Source organism: Leuciscus leuciscus (genome assembly GCF_965113295.1).
Source record: "Leuciscus leuciscus genome assembly, chromosome: 6".
In the NCBI taxonomy this organism is placed as follows: Eukaryota; Metazoa; Chordata; class Actinopteri; order Cypriniformes; family Leuciscidae; genus Leuciscus; species Leuciscus leuciscus.
This window is the reverse complement of record NC_138730.1, coordinates 20,457,231-20,475,906: the sequence shown is the minus strand read 5'-3', so window position 1 is coordinate 20,475,906 and position 18,676 is coordinate 20,457,231. Positions and strand designations below refer to the sequence as shown.

Genomic DNA, 18,676 nt, shown 5'->3' with positions numbered 1-18,676 from the left:
AATCCTCCAGCAGCCAAAATGGCTCTTGAGAATGATGTCTTAAAAGCCCTGAAAGAGCCTGTGGATTTATTCTTGTCAGAAAACAACTCACTCCCTTCTGGAAAACAGAACTAAACAGATGCTAAGGCAGTGGTCTCAAAATATAAAACCTCTTCCAAAGGGTTGTCCTAGTCTAAATGAATTCATCAAGACACCCGGAGGAACATTTATTGCTCAGAAGTTGCACTTGTAAAGCTGGTAGTAGTATAGTATAATAATGGATATGTACGCAATAAGGTACGAGAGGCTGTGCTGTAGCGTGAATAAGTCATGGCTGAAGGGCGTTGTTATGCGAAGCGGAGCGAACCGTTGGGTGAAGCGGTCATAGCTGTGTTATATCGTGAATAAAACACAGCTATTGACCAATCAGAATCAAGGATTGGAACTAACCGTTTTATAATTGGAAATATATACATTATTGTTTAAAAGTTTAAGTAATACATTAAAGAAATACATACTTTAATTCAGCAAGAATGCACTAAATTGATCCAAAGTGACAGTAAAGACTTTTATAATGTCACAATGGTTTACGTTTAAAATAAATGCCGTTCTTTTTACCTTCTATTCATCAAAGAATCCTGAAAAAGTTTCTACACAAATATTAAGCAGCACAATAGAAACATCAATAGAAAATATTTCTAAGATACTTCTAGAAATGAAAAAAAGACACATCTTTTGACATACAGAATACACAGCTATAAAATGAACACGGATACTATAGATCAGAGAAATCAGTTTGGGAGGGATTTGATGAACAATTTTCTAGTTCATATTAGACTTTGGTATCTTCTCAAATATAAGTACAGTCTGGGACATGTATTGCAGCGGAGATCTATTCTCAAAGGTCTCTATTAGCTCAATTTGATAATAACTATAACATTTCCTGAAAGTTTTATAGCCTTTTAAATTTGTCACAGCGTCTTCTGAAAACACACAGAAGGGATAGATAGCTATTAAACAGTTAACATCAATGGAATTTTATTGAGCTCTTTTTCAGTTTGTTAAATCTAATTGGCATTGTGCATTTATTGAGTTCATAGCAACTCTTCAGCATGCCCGTGTGATTTACCTTTTTGGGGTTATTGAAGCCTGGCTTGCAGAACTGTTTATAATAATCCCAGTGGCTCTTGTTGAATCTATAATGGAGCTGCATATCTGTGTACGTTGCAAATCGATCTGGGCACTTGGAAACACACATCTAGAAACAGTTTAGGTTATTTAGACAAAAAAAAAATCAGTTCAGTGGGGGCAAAATTAGCAATATAATGACAGTATTAGTGATGAACAAGTGCATTACCTGAGTAGTAGGGCACTGGAGGTTTATCAGGACAGCAGGACTGGCACATTTCAGTATGTTGAAGTAGAATAATATGGCTTTCTTTCTACGAAGGAAAATGAATTATAGTGTGAAAATGGCAGTATTTTGCCAGTAGGTGTCAGTGGAGCTATTCGGCTGTGTCTATGGGGGTGAAATCAATGTTTTAAGCAGCTTTCCACTCCAAACATTCAGTTGCAGTGCTTATCACACGGTAATAAAACTCCTCTCAGTGTTGCTTTGTAAATCTCAACATATAACCCTGATTCAACACTAAATAATCATTGTCCTCCAGCCTAATGAATAACTGAAATGCTGAGATAAATTTGTATGATATACAGATAAAAACTCAGTATCCAATCATTTTGTCTGGGCAAGGAAAAGTATTAAGAGCTTGTGTCAGATTCCCACTATACCCATAATCCCATAAGCCACTGAGGGCATCACATCTCCTAATTATGAACTGCACAGATCCAAATGCTTCCAATCCACCACCGAGTAAACATCTCTCACACTACGGCTGTACATAACAAACACTCTTATCAGCGAGTTCCAGCTCCTCTAATGAGCATTTCTTTATTTCCCCCAAGGTTATGTTCTGCCAATCAACACAAAACATCACAAAAGGGAATTCGGCACAAAAGCATGCGATGTAAATTTTTAGAAGGCTTAAGGATTAATGTTGTGCTTTTGGGTATAATAAATAAATACACGAATGGAAATGGAAGGTACAGTTATGTGTAATAATCAGAATATTCTAATTACATGGTTGGTGAAACATGTTTTAATTGGATGGGGTGTATTTTGGCCCCTCCCACCCACGCTTATGATTGGCTGGTGGTGTTTCTGGCACTTACGCATTTGGTGTGCCCTTCTGTCCACAGAACTGACCCGTGCTGTCCGTTGGGTAAATGACTTTCCTTGGGTCCCCATGAATCCATGCTACAACAAAGAGGAGACATAATTAAATGAATTAAATCCCAAATGATCTTTACAGGGATCATAGTGTATAATGAAATATTGAATTTTCACCAGGGAAATAAAAGAGTCAACAGCTCAAATGCCCCTCTCGGCCCTTGCGGTCCTTCTCTAAGTCTATACTTTGGTTACATAATGCTATATTAGATTATAGCAGACCAGCATTTAACCACAAAATTTCACTTCAGGGACATATAAAGTAACCAGCTATCTAATACATCTATCTCATGAGTGCATACTAATGATTTCTGAGACCCTTGTTTATTTGACAGTATATCTCAGGATGATTAAATCCATTCAAGTATAACTGGAGAATAATTGATTCCAGCTCTATTTTAGGATGAAGTCACTATAGAAACAACCTAGTATCAAAGTCTGTTTGAAATCTCTTTGATATCGATATGAAGCTAAATTAAACTACTGTGACACATCTGTCCCTGGCATTTTTCAACAATCAAAAAAAAAAAAAAAATATATATATATATATTTTTTTTTTTTCAATAAAATGTTCATTCACAGAGACATCTGTTGAAGTAATGGCCATCCACATTCTACAGGCTGCTATATAAGGTGCTAAAGATGCTATTTCTCTGCTCACAAAGGCAAAATTATTTTTGTCATCTGAAAATTGTTCTGAATGAAACAGAAAAACAACTTAAAAACTCTGCATGCTACAGCTTCATGTGAAGTAACCTGCTGAGCAAAGGCTATTAGAGCTGCTTTTCACAGAGCTGTGAAATGAGATTCACACCACAATGCCTCGCTTTAATGCTAGAATTAAGCTGCTGTGACAACTTTGACCTTAAAAAAGTGGCAGTACATGCATGCAAAAAATACTAGCAGCAAAGTTGTGCAAAAAATACGTCACGCAAAATGAATATTTCAAAGTGAAGCTCTTTATACTCCAATATACATTAAGATGCAGTAACCACAATGAGCAACATCGTTTTCTGCACCCATAGACTATAGCAGTCACGAGACACTGTGTCTAGAGGATGATGTCATAGGTGATTTCATCTTTTGCCAGTAGCAGAGGGAGATTTGAGTGGTCTTTTTTTGGGGAGGGGGAGAGGGAGGGCAGCTCTTACAGGGGTGACATCATTCTTCTGCCAGGGGCAATATGAAGTCATAGCATTATTGCTTCCCATTAGTGCCTGCACAGACCCTGCAAAATGAGGCTAGACCACCGTGCTACATGCTGTTCATGAAAGGATCTGAGTGATGGAGAGTAAGGCATTCACATTCAATGCAGGTGCGGATTGACTTGTCTACTGTGCCATTGTTCATAGCCGTGTTTGGAGAAACAGTGAAAACTCACGCCACTGTACTTATCTCATATCTGGTGGAGCCTAAAATCGCTCTTAAAACAAAAAACAAAACAAAAAACACACAAAGCAAGAAAAAGAAAAGAAAAAAAATTCAGAAGACAAAAAAACCAGAACAGAAAAAAACAAAACAACTAAACAATAACTGCTGATTATCGCTAAGTTTTTAACTTGGTTATCTCAAACTTTTATCATATCTGGTGGATATGGAAGCTTGTTTCTTCCACAGAATAAAAAAGGTAATTGCGATTTTTTATCTCACAATTCTGACTTTTTTCCTCACAATTGCGAGTTTACATCTCGCAATTCTGACTTTTTTTCTCAGAATTGAATGTTTATATCTCGCAATTCTGACTTTATTACACGCAATTGGGAGATATAAAGTCAGAATTGCGAGATATAAACATGCAGTTGCGAGAGAAAAAAAGTCAGAATTGCAAATTTATTTCAAGCAATTCTGACTTTATATGTCACAATTGTGAGAAATAAAGTCAGTTGTGAGTCGCAATTGTGAGATAAAAAGTCGCAATAATCTTTTAAAATGTTTTATTCTGTGGCGGAAACAAGCTTCCATTGGTGGAGCCTAAAATGTATCTCTCAAAAAAACTAAAAAACATACAAAACAAAGCCAGAAGAAAACACACACAAAAAAAAAAAGAAAAAAAAAAGAAAAACACACACACACACAAATCAAGCCAAATTCAGAACACAAAAACAAAACAAAACAAAAACAAAACAAACAAAAGCAAAACAAAAAACAACAAATGAAACAAAAAATAAACAAAACGAACTACTAAACAATAACTGCTGATCATTGCTACATTTTTTACTTGTTTAATAAAGTTGTATTAGTTATCTCAAACTTTTCATATTGTCACAAACTGCTCTGAGACAAGAAGGTTGAGGATCCAAATGCAGTTATATTGAAATGGTAATCCACAAGGCAAAAACAGTTAAGAGGTCAGAGCACAGTAAATCAGTTCAATCAAACAAACAAATCCAGAGGGTGAGACAGGAACGGGAAAACCAGGACCCAGGACAGATATCAAAAACCAGGAACATGGAAAACAGTGTTACACGTACAACTAACAAGACTTTGCAGAGACTAACAGAATGAACCAGGCTTTTATAGTGTGAGCTAAACAGGATAATGAGACACAGGTGAATGTGATAATGGATGGTATTCTGGGCAAAGGATTATGGGGAATGGAGTATGTGGATGTGTGGTGATCGTCCGGGTTGGAGTGCCCTCTGATGGTTATCCCGGGCACTCTCACCGGTGATCGTTACACATATCCTAAAATGTATCTCTCAAAAAACAAACATAAAAACAAAACAGATTAAAACAAGAAAAAAACAACAACAAAAACAAATAACACAAGAAAGCACAAAAAACAGAACAAAACAAAAAAATTGCTGATCATTACTATGTGACTTGTTTCCACTAGTTGTATTGTGTACAATATAAAAAACTTTGTCAGCCGTATCACAGTCAAACAATGCTTGGAGAAACAGTATGGCCTCATTTAAAAGTCTTGCCACTGTACTTATCTCATCTCTGGTGGAGCTGCGCCCTACATCTACAGCATCCCTTCAAAGTGACTCATTTCCTCTTCCAGCGGGAACATCACGCTGTGAAACTAGCGGGCATCTATGTATGAAGGCTTTTCAAACAAGGGCTCTCCGTGCCCCTGCCTCGCTTATCAATTATGCACCTGAAACGCGATCAGCATTTGCTGTGAGGGCATGTGTGTGTCAGCGTGGCCATCAGCACCAAGGCCTGGATGTACAATAATGTGCTTGATATCAGTAAATCTCCAAGGATGATCCCACAGCGTGCTAATGTGAATGAAGATCAAAATCATTCGATGTGACGAAATTCTGGCATTTCCGAATTCAGACCCAAGGTATTTTTGTCCTTGAAATAAACAGTATCTAGAACAAAGCCATCCCTGTGGCAATTCTTCTTGCATCAGCTTCTCCACAGTAAGAAGAGCATAGAGTAGTATTAGCATTAGCGTTAACTTTAGCCACGCTTTGAAGTGGAGGGAAAACTGTGGAGGAGCTCCTGGTGGAGTTGAACATCATAAAATATTCATGTATGATCTTACATCAGAGGAGCTGACAAGGAATGCACAGACTTTGCTCTTCATTCTCAAAAAATATTCCTCAGTAAGAGAGACGCTCTCTCTCTCTCCTTCTCTTTCTATCTCTTTTTCAGTCTTTTATGTACCGAACACCCACTTTGGCATCCTTATGTTGGATGTTGATTCATCTGCAGTCTATGGGGTTCTTGTTAAAGCTTGTTTTTCTCATGAGAACCAGTGGTTCAGAATTAGAGGAAGGCGCCTCATCTGATCAAAGGTTCTCGTGTTGGTTTCTGGCCCTGCAGATCAGTATTTAAATCACTGGATAAGAGAAAGTCATTAAAACCACTGTATAGAGCAGCCCTACCTTCATTAAGATTTGGGGAGATAGATACTAACCAGTAACATAAATGACCTTTTTACTAGCATGCCAGTAGTGTTTTCAAAACAATGTAGCTTTTCAAGTAACAAGCAATTTCTTTCCCATAAGAAGTGGTGTGGCATGACCTTTACAACCATTACATGGGAAATGCCACACTGTGATTTTTTTATTTATTTCACATTGTATTTATAGCCAGGTGAGGGTATAACAAAATAGGCTCTCTCAAATGTAGTGTTCGGAAGTCAAAAAGGAAAACAGAACAAAACAGAAAAACTGTTCATCAAGTGACTTGCATCAACTCATTTTATCAGTTGTATTTAGTATTAACTATTACCAATCTAAAATTCTAATTTTGGTGCCAAATAAACATGGCTCTGTTTCCAGTTAATACTTTATTTATCAGTTATTACTTATTTTTATACTTTATACTTACAGTTATACTTTATTTATTCATTTACTGTAACTGACACGAACTGCTCCGAGACACAAAGGTTGAGATCCAATTGCAGCTTTATTTGAAGCGTAATCCAGAATCGTAATCAGCACAAGCAGGGGTCAAACACAGGAAGGCAGTCCAAACAAATAAATAAATAAACAAACAAACAAACAATCAAAAACAGGCAGGGGTCAGAAGCAGAAGAGTAATCCAGGGAACAGGCAAGAAATCCAAAAACCAAGAGACACGAAACCAGGAAAAACCGCTCGAAAATGTACAACAACATACAACAAGACTTCGCAACTGAGAGAATGTGAAAACCAGGTATTTATGGTGTGAGTGAAACAAGGTGATAAGACACAGGTGAATGAGATGATAAGTGCTGATGAGTCCGGGCAGTGAGTTATGGGAAATGTAGTTTGTAAGGAAGTGATCATAGTCTATTGTGGAGCGCCCTCTGGTGGCTCTCGAGGGCACTCCAGCTGGTGATCGTTACAGTAACTACAAGTTAAAAAAGTAGTTAGACTGTCATTTATATAATGAGGAACCTAGCAAACAACAATTTCAAAGTAGCTTCCTAAACATACATAATCTAAAAAAAAAAACGTATTCATGTAGCCCTTCGTGAGCTTGTAAAAACATTATCTACAACTAACATTTACAACACAACTGCACAGTTTATTTTTTTAATTAATTTTTTAACAAAACAAGATCAGCAGTCATCAATTAATAATGATTAATTATTCAACCTGTGTCACAGGAAATAAGCCCTTATTGGCATTCAGTCATAGATGCTAAATAAGCTTACAACATAAAAATAAATCTTTATAGATTGTCTATTTTTTAAATAATCGTTATATATTGCACCTGTTATCATGGAACATGTATTTGCTTACATGGTACTCTGATGATCTAGCCTGGCTCATAACCAAAAATAAAAGATTACAGTAAGTTCCTACAAAGCAGATGCAGCACTTACCCACAGTTCCCAGTGCAATGTAGCCGAGGATGACAATGACGAAGAGCACACAGCACAGCACATCTGTGCAGCCTCTGGAAGAGAAAAGACAATAAAAATGCAGTCTCATCTCATTAAATGATCTTATAAGACGTATGTCGTATTTCCCATAAACTTGTGAATGAAATGTTATCACAAAGATTAATCTTACATAGTCGATTTAATGAAAACCTGAATGAAAATGTTGGCCTGTGGCACAATACAAGGCACTTTACATGAATATTGTGCAAATTCAAATATTACCTTTCATGCAGTGTGTAATATAGGTGTTTGTGAATGTAAAAGGTCTGCAAAGTTTCAAAGATCAAAGTGCATGACAAATAAAGTTATTGTCTCCCAAAGAAAGAACAGATTATGAACCACCAGAAACGAGTCGTCAGTAATTCCAGTCTTACTTCTTGTACGAACCTACCTAGGTTTGTAACAAATTTGCATAATGCCAGCCTATTGGCTGCCAGCAAACAACATCTACTTTGACCGGCCCTCAAACACTAGTTGTATCTGAGACTGGATGAGTTTGGTTTATGTATTTTACATGTCGAGAAGACGCTGTTTTCTGCGCTGCGAAAGCTATTTCACTTTGCATGCACTTCAAAAGGATGAGGACTTGAATTGATACGATAAAACCAATACCACTGTTACTGTTCGTATGTAAACAAAATTTGAACCTTTAAAATACACTGTAAAAAATCCAACTTACGTTTTGTATGACAAATTCAGTTTTTAAAGTTTATTCAACTATTTAACATGAAAAAAGTTGAGAAAAGTTGAGATAACTCAAACACGTAAATTGAGAAAACTTAAAAATGTCCTGCAGCTGGTTGCCTTAAACTTTGAAGTTTTCTCAACTTTTTTTTTTTTTTTACAGTGTAGAATAATAGGGGCACTTTAATAACTTATTTCACTACAAGATTTCCCCCATTTTTATATAAAAAAGTAACATTCCTCAGATTAAGACATAACATTATTTGAACCCTTTCATTCAGTGAATATTTGCTCAGAACAACAAGGAACTGACAAAGAGCTGGATGAAAAAGAACAGGTGAAGACACGTTGACTGGCTGACTGGGCATTACCCCTTACATATGCAATTCCATATACTGAATATCGACCAAAACAGTCGATAGGATGTTGAGTTTAGGCACATCTTTCAAACGTGAGCTGATAACATTGAGTAGCCAGCAAGGTCACATGTACTGCTACTGCACATCAAATACTCTAGAGATGGTGTCGCACATGCAAATCTTTGACATGGTCGACAGTGACCTGCACAATGCAGAAGAAGGGCAACTGTACAATAACAGTACGAGAGAAAGAAAGACAGAGACAATGTGCTGTGTTAATCACATGTCAATTGCCTTATTACAGCTGAGATGAAATGATGCGGAGCAAAGAAATTATCCAGCCTTGAAAGTTTAATATGCACTATATAAATATTTAGTGTGAAATCAATAAATTCTCTTTAACGGTTACAGTTTTCTTTACAATTACAGTTGGAGCAGTGAGTTGTACCTGGTTGACAAGATTATACACTCTTAGAAAAAAAGGTTCTATATAGAACCCTAGGGTTCTTGACTCATTTTTAAAGAACCTTTATGCCAAAAAGGTTCTATATAAGGAGAAATGTCTTAAATGATTGCATAATACTTTTATGTTCAATGTACCTTTTACATTTTTTCTAGTGATAAATTAAAACAAAAAGAATTAATTTAAAACTAATTGGTAACACTTTAGAATACTGTTCCGTCGTTAATGAATAACTACACAGGAACAACTGAGTAACACAATATTAACATTCTACTAACTACTATTAACTAACAAGATACTCTGATGAACTAATTAGTAAGTAATAGCGCTCAGTTGAATGAGGAATCACTATTATCTAATCATTAACTATTTTTTCATACCTCCAAAAGGACTAAGAACTATATACAGGTTGAAAAGCATGATAACTCTTTATTAACTTTTTGTGGACTCTATCAGAGTAGCTTGTTCGTTAATAGTTGTTACAAGAATGTTAATAATGCGTTACTCATTTGTTCCAATAATGACGGAACAGTATTCTAAAGCGTTACCGAATATTTTCTCGAGTGAAAGTACACACACAATCCTATTGCAACCGTAGTGTTTCTATTAAGTTTTTAAAAGATTTTATTATTTATGTCCTATAATTTCAAAATAAAAGTTAACTTATAATCGGACTGAGGTTTGAAACATTTTCTGTTCCACTGACTGAGAGAAGTAAATGTAAATAAACAAGGTCCGACTTCCACCTAAGAAAACACCAATGACTATAATGATGACTACGACAAAACTATTTACAAAAAAAACAACAACAAAAAACACCATCAATATGACTAAATATAGCAAAATCTTTCTATTATTATTCTAAATAATACATTGCACAAGCATAACAATTTTTAAAATTAAGACAAAAAAATTAAAATTAACAAAATTTTCAAATAAATACTAGAAATATTTTGTAGTAAGTAAACTATTCTTGCACAAATGCTACCATCGCCCACGGACCAATCAGAACCTGTGAAGATTATTGGTCTTTCAGAGGAAACTGGAGTCCCGAAGAGAGAACAGTAGCAGCCAGAGAGCACAAAATATTCTCTGAACGCTTCTCTCCTGTGAATAATACAAATAATACCACCTCCACAGCTTTGTTCTTCTAATACATTCATTCACATTGTGACCCCCCATCCCCCATCCCCCTGGATGCTGGATTTTTCAGCAGGGCATTTATGGTCAATATAAGATCACATTTCACATTTCTAATCAATCAGTTTTAAAAGACTTACATCTTATAGATTATATATGGTCCTCAATTGTATTACATCTTATAGATTATATATGGTCCTCAATTGTATTATTATTCTGCTCATAATCAACCATGCTTATCACTCGCTCTTTAACTGCTTGGAATTTGCTTTTAGATTCCAGTTATTATTAGGAAAATAGAGATTCCACAGTTTGTTTATTTTGGATTTACAACTTATCCAGCTTTCAAATATTCTACACAGAACTTCTAATCTTTCATTTGTCTTATTTTATTCCTCATTTGTGTGTATTGCAGAACAGACACATAAACATACTCTAAGTAAGCAAGCTGTGTCTGGATATTGCACTGAAAGATCTTCTTCAGGACTCATAAAAGTAATATTTGCTTGTCATATGCTGAAGCTGAATATGGACTGGCAGTAAGAAAATTGCACTGCTGAAAGCAGAAAGTAATTATAAATGTCTAACTCGCTCGCTGGTAACAGATTACTTTGCTTGGCTCTCAAAGGGTTTGATGAAAGTGATTCTTTGGAGGAGACAGCTGTGTCTGGGCAATTTCTATAAGAGCATGGCGGTTGAAAGGTGGAACTTTTTAAAAACTGAAGTTCAAGCTCTTGACACATCTCTCATTACAACACACACAAAACAATCAAGTTTTCAATTAGTACGATATGACCTCTCATAGAGAAAGATGCCACCCTCATGATCAGCGGATTTAGCGTGTTCTGAATGAAGATGCATCCTAGGAAACTGTCACTTCTAGTTTTGGTTTTGTTTCAGGTCTTTTTTTGTGGTTTTCACAGTTATGTTATCCTGCCATGTGCTCCCCTTTGTCATGTGATTCCCTTGTCCTCATGTGATCATGTAATGTGTTTCCATGTTTAATGTGTTGTTCCCATTGGTTCATTGTTTAATCATGTTCACAGGTGTGTCTTGTCAAGTCATTAGTCTCTGTGTATTTACTGACCTCATGTTTCCACAGTCTCTTGTCTTGTCCCCTGTACCGCTGTTTGGTTCGTTTTCGAGTCATGTCAAGTCGTAAATTATTTTTATATAGTACAAAATGACCCTGGTTTTGAAAGAATGAATTCAATTCAAATAAGTCCCATTATACATTTTTTATATATATTTGTTTATTTTTTGAAAAGGTGTAACTAATCTGAAATACTAAACCAATAACTATGATATTTCATATCCAACATAAAATAAATGAACAAAGATTTTTTCAGATGCAATACATCTCACAAATGTATAAAAAGTTTAAATTAATAAGAGCAGAACCATTAAATAAATGTGCTGAGAGATTATAGTTATGGACATTAAAAGTCTGGACATCTTAAAGGGATAGTTCACTTTGAAATTAAATTTTGGTATGTTTTAGCTTACCTCAAGGGCATCCAAGATGTAGGTGTCTTTTTTTCCGCAGTAGTTTCAATTTTGATATTTTTAGGTCAAACCGTTCTTGTCTGTCAGTCATATAATGCAGGTCTATGGTCACCACCTCAAAACACAAGCACAGAGTCCAAATTAAAACAATTCCCCATCGTCCAAATTAAACAATTCCCCATCATAAGTACACATTGATGGCCTAAGACACGAAATGAGCGGTTTGTGTGAGAAAACGAACAGTATTTATATCGTTGTTACCTCTTGTACACAGCTGCGTCCAAGTGATCTGAGAGCGCGGGCGGGTATAGATATATACAATAGAAGTCGCCTTGGCTACTGCAGTTCATTGGAACGAAACGTTTCGTGTCTTAGGCCATCAATGTGTACTTACGATGGGGAATTGTTTAATTTGGACGATGGGGAATTGTTTTAATTTGGACTCTGTGCATGCTCTTTGAGGTGGTGACCATAAACCTGCATTATATGACTGACAGACAAGAACGGTTTGACCTAAAAATATCAAAATTGAAACTACTGCGGAAAAAAAGACACCTACATCTTGGATGCCCTTGAGGTAAGCTAAAACATACCAAAATTTAATTTCAAAGTGAACTATCCCTTTAACCCATCTTCCTCTAATTCATATATTCATAGTCATACCTTACAATAAACCACAGAGGTGTTGTGTGGTTGGCAATGTTTGATCTAGCAGAATCAATGAATGCACCACATACAATCAAATGTATTTTCAGTGCATTTCAGCCTGGATAACCGTTTGCTAATCACGGTCTGATTGATGAAACCACCGGCAGCCGGATAAAATGTCAAGGCAGGACTGCCTGTGACCCTGCCTTAAGTTTAGAATAGGGTAGTGAGGAGTAGAAATGTCCATGTCTGTCAGATAAGATCTCTTCACAGCAGATTTTTTATACTTTATCCTATTGCATATTAGCTAAATGCAAACAATAGTAAAATAAGTTTGCAGTACATAACAGTGCCCACAGAAAAAATCCTTGCGTTTAACATACCTAGCCGTAAATGAGGCCTTGCAAACGGGCTCAAACGGGCTTTACAGAGGTACAAAGAGAAGTATTATGACCATTATTGATACAATTACCCTTTAACTTGCACCTGAGAATGATGCACGATCCAGACATTTATGAGACTATTTATAAAGCCCACATTCTCATGCCAAGGTTACACTAAACCTGGTTTGATTGAGGTCAATCTCACCACCCTCCAAATGTAAAACCTTAAGCCCACCTCCTCTGTAAATAGATAGGGAAGGGCAGGAGAGATTTCAAACACATAAGCCGATTAGAGCTCATTATCAATAGCAGCAGGTGGATCAGTGCTCTACTAAACACTGAGCTCAGCACAGCCTCAGTCCAAATGTGCGGCTCACTGCTAACTAATTTCACATAACGCTTAGTCACAATGTTCAACTAGTTTCATAGATATTTCTGTTTTATAAATTTGTTCATATTTAGGGATTTGTTTAAATCATCAACTTTTAAGTATTAAACTTTGATGCATGACTTGTCTTGCTCCATTTGTGCAATCATACTAATATTTGTATTATTCTTCTGCTAAGTGAAAAAAAATTATTAAAAAAAATCTCCTAGACTTACACACACAAGGAGGACACTCAGCCATAGACCAGAACATCACAGAGACACTTTTGACTTAGACTAGTCAGTAAACACCCAGAACACCATAGCAACCACTTAGAAATTCTAGAAACAACCCACAACGTTCTAGCAGCCACCTAGTAACACCTTAACAACCAGATAGCAATGCAAGCAACTACTTAGCAATGCTAGAAACCACACATTCTAAAAAACACATATTAATGTTTTAGCAATTAGCTAACAATGTTAACAACCACCTACAAATGTTAGAAACAACCCACAACATTCTAGCAACCACCTAGTTACCCTAGCAACCAGCTAGCAATGCTTTCTAATAAATCACCCTAACATCCACCCACAACACTCAATGAGCAATACTTTAGCAGCCACCCACAACACTTTAGCAAACCAGCTAGCAATGCTAGCAACCACTCACAACACTACAGAAAGCAGTTAGCAATGTTCTACCAACCACCCACGTGCAAGCAACAACCACCTAGTAAATCACTAACCAATCACAACAAGAAGCACTACTACCACCCACAACACCATAGCAGCCAGCTACTGTAGCAATGCCCAAGCAACCAGATAGCAATGCTAGCAACCACCCATAACACCCTAGCAACCAGCTATCAGTACTCAGCAATACTATAAAGGCATACAGTCAAGTTGTTGGAAGAAGTCAGAAGTGCAGGCAGTTTTCATGTGAAAGTCACTGATATGGCAGTCACAGACAACTGGCCAGGTAAACAAGAAGAAAGCGCCTTTCAACCCGTCTCGTTTGATGTAAGGCTTGTGATAACTTCACAGTGATTTTCTCAAACTCAGAATTATCAATCGATTGGTCAGTGCTAATGTGCTTTAGAGATCTCAAGGATGAACAAAGAAAGAGCAGAGAGCTGAATCAGCAGGCCAGAGGTGCCTGAGAACCAGCGTGAGGAACTGCTCTTACAAACACATCTCTCTCTCGCTAAATAATTGAACTGTTTTTTTCTCTATCTCTTCCAGTTTTTCATTTTTTTGCCTTTTTGACCTTTTTCGCTGTTCACACCTGCTTCTTTCTGAAAGTATCTCAGCTCTAATGACTACAACAAGCAGCTGAACTGACTATGAACTTCAGATCTTTTTCCCAACACTCCTACACGGATTGAGTGACTTTTATTGTAATACATTTCTTGTCAAATATTTGCAGTCTTTTAATCTCTGTGCTGCCAGTGTCTTGATTATCCTCATGCTCTCATGCTCCTCCAGCACAACCTCACCTGCTGTCCTGCCAGAAGACACTCTCATGTCTCATCTCTTCTCAGAGACGTTTCTAAAGAGGTTGGCCCATCAGCTCATATGCCCTGTGGATTTCACCATCAGACGCGCCATCACTGGAACTGAGAAAAATGGCTTACAACTTTTCTGATTCAATTTTGATTTGACTTGAGATCAATTTTAATACCTCGTTCTCTCTGAATTCTGAGAATTAGGTTGCCGAATGTATCGAATGAAATCTGTCACAGGACGAATCATAGTCTAAGACCGTGTCTAAACCAGACGTGATGTGATACAGCAAATAGTGGTAAATACATCTTTCCATGTTAAAAGAGTTTTGTTCCAATCAACCATTTTGCTGGTCACTTTGTTTCCATTTCTGCCCACAATGGTTTGGTTAATAGCAGTGTAGGATCAGGATATACAGTTTACAGTACAGTTTTTACTCATTAAAGGGACAGTAAACCCATTGCCAAGTTACATACACTGTTATCCCATCTAATGTACATTATTATGTTTTAAAGCCTGATTTAGAAAGAAATATTCCGGGTTCAATATGTTAAGTACAAGAATTTACAGAACTTGTGGCATCATGTTGAGTTGATCACATTCAAAAAACATTTCGACCAGAGGCTTTATTATAGAAGTGAACGGGGCTTAACCGTAACCATTAAAATACTCAACAGTATAGCCACAAGACAAACAAAAAGCTTGATTTCAGTGTGAAAAAAAAAAACTGCTAACCTTTTTTATTTGGAAATTATTTCCCAGTTTACAACTTTATTGCGACGACAATGCAATGCAACAAACTTTAAAACCCTAAAATGACTGTAAAAATGATTTAAACAGCTCAAATAATACATCCTTTTAACATAAGAATTAATGCAAATGCTTTTATACCATATAAGCTTCACATTTCTGTTGGTAAATCCTCCAAATATTGGTGGCATTGACTTAAGTGCCTCACTGTAATCTCCATTTGACGGACAAGTCAAAATGACTTTTTGCAGTCATAAATATTTCGCCACAAATGCTGTCAAATTAGCTTAACTTGTAGTGAGCCTTGAATATTCCTTTAAAGCATGTGCAACCCTGTAGCATGAAAGCTGTTTTAGTACAGATTTACAGTTTTGGGCGTCATATTAGTTATATACCATAACATAAAACAAATTATTGCGTATCAGCATTGTGCACGCCTAAAAAAAAAAGACTCTTCTCAAGCTCCCATCAAATCTCCAAAGAAACGATCACCAATTCAGATCAGAAGCCAACAGAGGCTAGATGCTAGATGACTGCCAATGCTCTTGACAGAGGCTGTACAGTATAGCTTTCTGCAGATTTCTGACACAAAATGATGACACAAGGAGTAACTTCACACATCAAAAGATTGATGGTTCAGTAATATCCCCCAGTCGCTCCATTAGATTGTACTTCCAAGAACAGCAAGAGAACAGATCGCAGACTCAGTAAAATCAAATTCAACCCGCTTAATTGAATTTACTAACTGCTGCCTTTAAATTTTAAATAAAATTCAAAGATACAATTTGTACCTTTCTGACTGATTCGTATTTATTTTCTGATCAGATGAAACTCTAAAACTGAAAAGCTAAATTTTTTATAAATCAAGGGATTTACAAAAGCATTTGAGAGTTATAAATGTTGAAAAAAAGTGTTCTGGGTTTAAAGCAAATGGCTCAATAAGTCAGGTTATTGCCTGAAATCAAACTAATTGTTTGAAAATCTCCCTTTCTTTATACTAGTATCCAGTGTACTATTACTCTAGAAACAAAACAAAGACAACAAGAGTTTGCTAGGGGTATTTACATTTGCATGACACAATGTTTTGCATAGACACACTAGTTTTGTGGTCAAGTGTAAATGGAATGTGCTTATCCAGTCAGGCAGCAATACAAACTTAAACAGTTTGTCAGGAAAAAACTTTAATATTGGCTTGATAGAGCCTGGCCAGTTGTTTTAAAAGCTTGAAGTTTGAAGGTTTTGAATCCATGCAATCTGTCAAAGAATACCCAAACATTCTGTTAGGCATAGCTAGCATGCTGCTAACATGATTCTAGCATGTTTTAACATTTTCCTAGTATGTTTCTAGATGCTGGCATGTTTTAGCACATTGCTAAAGTGTTTTAGTAAGTTATTAACGTTGCTTGCATGTTTGAACACATTTCTAACTTGTTTTAGCATTTTGTTAGGCTTTGCTTGCATGTTTTGTATGGCATGAAGCTAGCATTTTTTAGTACATTGCTAGCATGTTACTAGGTGTTGTCAGAGAAAGTCTAATGAGGGGAGAAGTGCCACTCAATAAACTTCCGGTTGCAGTTCCCCTCTTGTTCCATATGAGGGCGCTCACAGGACGAGTGCAGAATGAATGGAGGTCTATGGCGCTATACCCCTCAAAATCCACTTTTCTCAGGATATACTTTTTTGTCTAGTAATTTGAATGTTGTTTTCGAAAGGGGATGCAAAGAAATTACACATTGCTGGGTGTTAGATTTTTTAGAGTCACTTATTTGCTTTAAAAAGTCTTTCAAAATGTCAATGACGTCATACGGCAATCCTTCAGTCGCTTTCGCGCTTTCGTGCTCTGCACTTTCTTTTCTCTCGAGGCATCGACAACACAGGTGACACAGGGAAATACATGTGCTAGATGAGTTTTTGTTTTGTTTGTTTCTGGTCCCGCTTCGGATGCCACGATGCCATCAAGCGGTATCTCTGGTCGTAATCAGTCCTTCACTGACCAATCAGCGTTCATTAGCAGAATGCTAGCGTGTTATGGGCAACAACAACTCAACCTGTAAGAAATCGAAAGGACATAAGTACTCGTTCATTCAACTTTCGACCTATAACCCATGTTGAACTTGCAAAACCTACAATCAAATCTGAGATTTCTCAATGGCAATCAGGTGAAAGACAAATTTAGCCGTCTAGCCCCATTGACTCCCATTCATTTTGCACTCATGGCGAGCGCCCCCAGTGGAACTCTGATTGGAACTACAACCAATAGGACTTAATAGGGCGTTGGAGTGAACAGGCTTTCCGTAGACGGGCTTTGGTGTTGTTAACATGTTTAAGCTAGTTGCTAGGCTTAGATAGATAGATAGATAGATAGATAGATAGATAGATAGATAGATAGACAGACAGACAGACAGACAGACAGACAGAACAACAAATCTGAAACCCAAATCTGAACAAGGATGTGACAAACATTAAATTCATATGTGCGTTGTTGTCTTTCTGCCTCATACTGCCAGCAAAGGCAGAATTTCCCAGCTTTCGGACACATCAGTAAGTAAGTGTGTGTTAAGCTGACCTGTGAATAGCAGCTCTATATATCACCGCTGTGTGTGTGAGTCCTTTGAGGGACGGCAGATTGACTGTGCTGACAGGCAGGAGAGTACTCTGACTGGCTCCAGTCGAGTACATGTGTTTCTCCCTGAATGCGACTGCTGCCCATGTGCAAGGACTATTATACTCATGTAATAATGTGGTGTTACACAAAGGATTCAAAGGTCTGGAGATTTATTGCACAGTCACTAATCGCTGGGCTAGCTTGACAAGGCTTAAGAAGTCTGAGTAGGTAGATAGAGGAGTAGGCACAGGACATAAATAATGAGTCTTTCTAATTCAAGGACATTTCACTTAAAATAATGACTGGAATGGAACTCATGGGGTTAGAATTGTTGCATTACTCCAAATAAATATAGATTAATATTCACAAATAAATGTAAAGAGATTCACAAAAATGTATCAAATTCACAAATAAATAAAATGAGATTTGCAAATAACACAATTTTACAAAGACAACTCTGCCTGGCATTTATACATGCAGACAAATCCACAAATAAGTGGACTCCACCCACCATTTACTCAAGCCAGTCAGATAACGGCCACATTGAGCTGGCCAATCGTAGCACGTTCTCGCTACAACCAATCACGTTTGGCTTTACACTCGGATCTTGCTCTGAAATAACTTTGCTCTTTCATCATTCATCTGCATTTGGTCAAATAGGAAGT

General features: G+C 36.9%; 1 protein-coding gene across 3 annotated transcripts in view; it reads right to left on the bottom strand.

Annotated features, from left to right (window-relative positions):
* Nucleotides 1–18,676, bottom strand: part of slc44a5a (solute carrier family 44 member 5a) — a 92,556-nt gene that overhangs the window by 16,848 nt on the left and 57,032 nt on the right. For all 3 annotated transcript variants that reach the window (XM_082172470.1, XM_082172468.1, XM_082172469.1), the window contains exons 3-6: nucleotides 7,542–7,615; nucleotides 2,212–2,296; nucleotides 1,337–1,421; nucleotides 1,109–1,237 (exon numbers count right to left, since the gene is read on the bottom strand). In XM_082172470.1, coding sequence (XP_082028596.1) covers nucleotides 1,109–1,237; nucleotides 1,337–1,421; nucleotides 2,212–2,296; nucleotides 7,542–7,615 — 373 coding nt within the window. The remainder of the gene's footprint in view (nucleotides 1–1,108; nucleotides 1,238–1,336; nucleotides 1,422–2,211; nucleotides 2,297–7,541; nucleotides 7,616–18,676) is intronic.